This window comes from Neovison vison, chromosome 3 (genome assembly GCF_020171115.1).
Source record: "Neovison vison isolate M4711 chromosome 3, ASM_NN_V1, whole genome shotgun sequence".
In the NCBI taxonomy this organism is placed as follows: Eukaryota; Metazoa; Chordata; class Mammalia; order Carnivora; family Mustelidae; genus Neogale; species Neogale vison.
Window position 1 is genome coordinate 227,190,946 of NC_058093.1, and position 6,000 is coordinate 227,196,945.

The following is a 6,000-nucleotide window of genomic DNA, read 5'->3' on the forward strand; positions in this document are numbered from 1 at the left end:
TGTTTACTGCCAGCATCATTTGGGGGAGAAATGGGTGGGCATGAAGAACACAATACTGGAAGGAAATGTTGACTTCCTTTGGCCATTCAACTGAGCTGTTTGTTTCAGAAGCGATGTCTATTAAGCAATCACTCTGGACCACACACTTGACTAAGTGGAAAGTGTTTTACCTGACTCAGTCCTCATAATTCAATGTCTGAGATGGCTACTATTATTATTTCTATTTCAAGCTGATAAAACAGGCTCAACAAGGTAAAGCTTCTTGTTCAGGACTCTCAGCTAAATGCTAGAGCCACAACAAGAATCCAGGTTTGTGTGAAACTCAAGTCTGAGCTCTTAACCACTATGATATACTGCCTCCCACTCTGCTATACCGATCTGACATTTGAGTCAGACATCTGCTTGCAATTTGATACACATAAAGCTACTGCCTCATCAAGGATGCCTCATGGATGGGGAGAGGAAGGTGGGGAGGGTGAGGGGAGGTTTTGCTTGGAGTGTGACTGTATGATATATGCATAGTGCTATGAAATCAACCAATTGAATATAAGCTTCTATCCTGGTACTAAATTATCTTCTGAGATAGACTTAAAATATCCCGGGGGAAGTTCATTCAGAGGAGGGGTAACCCTCGTCTAGAAACACGTACTAAGTGTGTAACCAACAGAAGTGGATGGTGTTTCATCCAATCCCTCCCCCATCTCCCTACAGATCTGCTGACTATGTGCTGGTCTTGACTCATGGAACGAAGTGACATTTCTGAGGAGACCAAGTACCTAGACTGCCTCTAGAGGAAGCCACTGGGGCTCAGCTGATACTATGCCAGCGTCTCTGTCCCTTTCCTTCCTGAGAACTCAGCCTTGACAACATGGTACTTTCACTGTTAAGTAAACCTACTACATTAGAAAGGATGCAGGAACTGACCTAGCTGGATGTGGCTGGCTTGGATGGGGCTGGGGATGATTTGGGTTTTACAGTCTGTTGAAAGCCGATTCAAACCCAGCCTTCCCTGAAGACTTGAATACAAATGCTCCCCGCTCACGTCCCACCCCAAACCAGGATGACAGCTATAAAACTGGAATCTATTCTACAGAGGGTCTGGACATGTTACAGAAGTATCGAAGAAGATCCTTCCAGCATGACATAAATTAGGGGCTTGTGACTCAGACTTTCACCCCAGCAGTGGTTTCCAGGGGTAAGGAGACTCATGATGGTAAAAAGACCCCTAGAGGGAAATGACACCTGGGGGAAAAGGGCTGGCTATTGTTAAAGAGTTTCAGATGCATTATGCTCAGATTTGTACCATGCTGCAGAAAGCATGAGGGTTAGGAGACTTCAGGCAAGTCATATAATTGAGAATATGACCAAGAAAAGGGCATGCCAGTAATGGACAGACCGGCAAAGGGGAAAATGCCAAGTTAGGTGGACTTTAGGCGTTTTCTGTATTCAAATACCACCAGGAATCTGCTGTCTTCTTCCTGAAACCCTGAAATACATGGCAGACTCTGGACCAAATGTCACACAGGTAGTTTTCAATGAAATTATCTTTAGTTTCCACTACAAGGGCATATTCTTTGGCCTACACAGCACCTGGTTTGCCAACAGTAGGTACACTCTAAAGGCGGAATGGATGGCTGAAACCCAGGAAGACAGAACTGCTGACGTCAAAACTCTCTACAAAGAACCTTTTTCCAAGCAGAGAAACATCAGCCTTGCACGGCATTTGGTGTTCTTGTTCCCCTTCTCCAGCCTGTGTCACAAGGTGTCCCCTCCCTCCCATCTGCAAATACTGGCTGCTACTGCTGCTACTTGAAGCCTACCACATCCTGCTTCTAGTACACCCATTCCCAACATGGGGTACCCATCTCTCTAAAGACCTGTATGAGCTATGCTCCTATCAGACTCTGAAAAGTTCTCCAGCCTGAGTTTGATTCTGTAGATAGGATTCACTGCCACCCACCCCACAACCACCAGAAAGTTCAGATCCCGTGGGTCCAGAACAGGCATTCTGTATGAAGCACTTTCACAGACATGTTTTCAATCTACTCTCCAATAGAGCCTGCCAGGATTAATAAATCCTCCAAGTGGTCTCCCCTGGTCCACTTCGTTCTTTTCCTCCCACTGAACCATTCATCCAACACCAGCGAAAGATGAGTTTTCATACTGCCTTGATTTTCCCTGACAGAGGGCACAGCCTTCTTCCTTTCCTTCTCAAACTCCTCTAAATTGAACACTTTATGAAAAGAACTGGGTTTTCTCTGTCTTGGAATGTTCTCCCCACCCTCCTTTCCTTTCCACCTCACCTCCTCTTCTCCTCCTTTCTGCTTTTCCTTCTTTCCTTCCCTTATTCTCCCCATCCCACTATTTTCACCATCTATGGGTCTGTTCTCATCCTTGAGTTCAAAGCAATCAGATCCTTGTTGAAAAACCAAACAGAACTCTTCCAAGATCATCTTCACGATCTTGGAAGCCTCCTCCCTGACTCTTGAGCTCAGAGTACTGGTTTTGGATGCTGGAGAAGAGAGAATTCAGCAGCAGTGGCAGCCAGAAAGGCGTGGAGGAGGGTGCTGTTTAGGGTGTATTTGAGGGAACAGCATATGGGCTTTTGTCAAAATGCTCAGAGCTCGTTAGTTTCTGAGCTGAGTATAGAAATGTGCCGTTTACCTCTGAACACTGCTTACGCTGGTTCAACCCTCATCTTCTCTTCTTGTACAACACCCCAACTACCCCAATTCCACCATTCCTTTGCCCCCCGTCCTCTGAACTCTAATACCAAGAAAAGTTTCTTAGTCAAGTCCTATCTCACCTACACCGCCCACCCCAAGAAAGCAAAACCTCTGGAACAGCAGCTGCCAGGTCAGCAGACCAGTGAGTGTTGCTCCCCCTAAAGACTCCCTGTCCGTTCTCACCAGCTTCCACCTCACACAGGCAATCAGTTCCCATGTTCCAGCGGGAGACACTGAGTAGTGACGGGGAAAAGACAGGCGCCCTGGCCCAGCCGCCTGCATCCACCCCTCAGGACTCTGGGGCACACAGGCCAGGAAAGAAGGACCATCAGGGTCTCAACTGCTAAGAAGGAGGTCATTACCTTGGCAGCGGCTTGCGGGCCGTGATACTGGCGACAATGATGCTCTCGGGACGCGGGGTGGCCACAGCTTTAAAGGTTCCTCGCCAGAACTTCTCGAAAAGCTGCTTCTCGCCTTGCTGAACGCTCGCCATAGCCAACCCAAAGGGACCTGGGGCGCCCGGGCGCTGTCCGAAGTGCTGAAACGCGGATTCCAAATGGGGGCACACCCGGCTCCGGGTTCAGTCCGTGTGAAACCCAGAGGGGTGGGGTGGGAGAGATCGGGGGTTCAGGGCGGGGGATGGGATGCCTCAGCCCGGTCAGGCAGGGGAGGAAGAAGGCTGATCCACCGTCTTTCTTTGCCTTCTGTGCTGTCTCTGGGCTGAGCGCTGAGCTTGCTAAGCCTCCGCGCCCCAGGAAGGGAAGGGAGGGCTGGCTTTCTCGGCAGCGCCAGGAGAGAAGAGGCGATGGGGTCGTCTGTGTGTGCGTGCGCGTGTGAGCTCAGGCGCGCCCGGGTTTTGTCTCTCGCACAATGTGACGTTGGAAGAGGAGGCTGGTCGCGAGAGCTGCACTTTCCTCCCCCCTCTCCGTCTCTCCTCCTCCCCACCAACTCCCTCCTCCTCCCGCACAGCCTCCTGCCGCCATCTGCATAACAAAAGCCCGCAGGTCTTGGGAGGAGAAAGGGCGGGGCATGTGCCTGTCACCAGGGCCCCGAGGCGACGGAGTTGCAGTGCTGACCCCTCAGAGAAGCAATCCTGGCACCCCGAACTGAAACAGGCAGGAGATCCTGCTTCCCAGCCTGCTCTCCTCCCCAGCGGCAGCAGGCCTCTACCCCTTCCCCTATCTCTTCTTGCGTGCCCTCTGGGCCTGGCCCCCTCCCTTCTCAGCCCCTTCCTTTCTCAAGTCTTGTAGCAGATCTTCTGGGGGGGGGAGTAAAAAAAAAAAAAAAAAAAACAAACCAAAAAACTTAACCTACCCACCCAAGCCAATCTGATCGCCTCACTTCTGGGAGGGACTGCCTAGGCAGCAAAGGGGGTCTCTTGCATGCCTCTTTGTGCCTGGGTGCTACAAGATTCCCACTACCCAGAAAGTGCCATTTGATGGACAATCCATCACCAGTTCGGCTTTTCGCCATCTGCCAAGCCGGGTCCCCGCCCGCAGAGGGGCGCAGCGTTACATCTGTGCCTGCGGCGCTATAAGGAAGATTTCTTTTGTGCCTCACAGCCAGCCAGCCCAATGTCCCTGCTGCCAAACCCATCCAAAGGAAAGAGTGCCCCCCACCCCACTCCAGCCCCTGCACTCCTAGGGAATTCAGCCACAACTACAGAAAAGTGGTTAAGAAATTAACATAGCTTGTCTCAGGAGAGGAGTCCCTTTTGGAAAAGTAAAGCTTAGGGAGAGGGATTTAAGGGGGGGAGGAATCAGGATTACAGGTGGATAGATACTTTTAGGTCTCTCTCCCCATCTTCTACGCCCACCCACTTCAACCCTAATCCCAGAAAGTGAGAGTTCACAATCACAAAGAAACCCTTTGAGGCACAGAGTCTGGGCAGACTTTCTCTGGTTTCACCCCCAGGGTTTTCATTAAGAAAAAGAGACAGTAGCAGGACCCCTCCCTGCATCCCTCACTTGGAGTCCTTTAATCTCCAAAGAGTTACTACTCCCACTCCCCAGGTTGCAAGTTCCTGGAAGGAGGCCTTGCCAACTCTTCACGGCTTCCAAGCACCTAGCATCAGGTCTGGGCCACAGCCAGAATAAACCCACGCTTCTTGCTGATGCTGATAGGGACAGGGACCAAGAGACGTGGGTACCAAGGTGAACTTCAGAAATTCTTTGAAAGGGACAGGAGGGGCATGGGAGAAAGGGGGAGAAGTAAGGCCGATAAGATGGGGGAGGAGAAGGAAGAAAGAACCCTGGAGAAACAAGAGTATGGATGTATGGATCTAGAAATGTATGTAGCTTTGGATGTGTTTATTTGGATATTTGTGTGCCCGCTTATGAAGAGTGACTGAGAGCGCTGCTCGCTCTGCAGTGACCCCTTCTGGTTGACAACTAGAGACGCATTTGCCGGTTTCTTAAAGTGGGTTGCCGCAGCCCAGAGGTGGGTTGGGCTGGGGCCTCGGAGGAGGAGGAGAAGGAGGAGGAGGAGGAGGAGGAGGAGGAGGAAGAGGAGGAGGAGGAGGAGGGGGAGGAGGGGGAGGGGGAAAGTAAAGAGTAAGTTCTACCTGTCTGCTTCCTATCCTCCAGCCCAAATTCCCCTCTTTCACTCTCAGGCCCAGCTGCCCATGGAAACTATCATCTTAAATGCCATTGAGAGCTGGCCCCTTAAGTAGCCTGGGATATTTAAAACCATCTTCAGGCATGACATTTGGGGTCTGAACTGAGTCACTAGCAGGGCAGATCCAGCAGGGATCCTACCCCCACAAGATCAATCAACACCTCTCAGCCTGTTCCTGTTCTAAGTTTCCAGAATGTTGATAAAGTTCCATTTGCATAACATTGCCTCTTTTGACCCTAGAACCCTAGCAAGAGGTAGGAGGGGGTAGCTGCTCCTACTCCCTTTTAAAGGTGAGGAAGGTGAGGTGTGGGATGGCCAAGTGACTTATGCAAGGTGACTCTGTAGGGATCCAAGGGTGTTTGAGAAAAGCGGTTTCTGTCTTTGCTTGGGGGGTGGGGGTCCTTGGGATACCAGGCATTCCCAGGTAGAATTGTGTAAAAACTATCAGATACCAATGAACCATGTAGAGAGTCATGGTGGTGAGGCTTCTAAATGGGGAATCTTGGGTGATATTCCAGGAATCAAAGCCAGGCTACTGGGGTTCAAATCCTGGCTCTGCCCTTTCCTAACTACATGATCATGGCACAGATTAAGTCTGTGCTTAAGTTTCCATAACAGTAATATGAAGGTTCTATAGAGAGTAAATATCACATGTTTA

General features: G+C 50.3%; 1 protein-coding gene across 1 annotated transcript in view; it reads right to left on the reverse strand.

The window, feature by feature from the left end:
• The window catches only part of SRRM4 (serine/arginine repetitive matrix 4), a 151,573-nt gene extending 147,925 nt beyond the window's left edge, over nucleotides 1–3,648 (reverse strand). Inside the window, exon 1 of the mRNA XM_044244176.1 lies at nucleotides 3,089–3,648. Within this exon, the coding sequence (XP_044100111.1) occupies nucleotides 3,089–3,219 (131 nt within the window). The 5' untranslated portion in view covers nucleotides 3,220–3,648. The remainder of the gene's footprint in view (nucleotides 1–3,088) is intronic.
• Nucleotides 3,649–6,000: the final 2,352 nt, after the last annotated feature.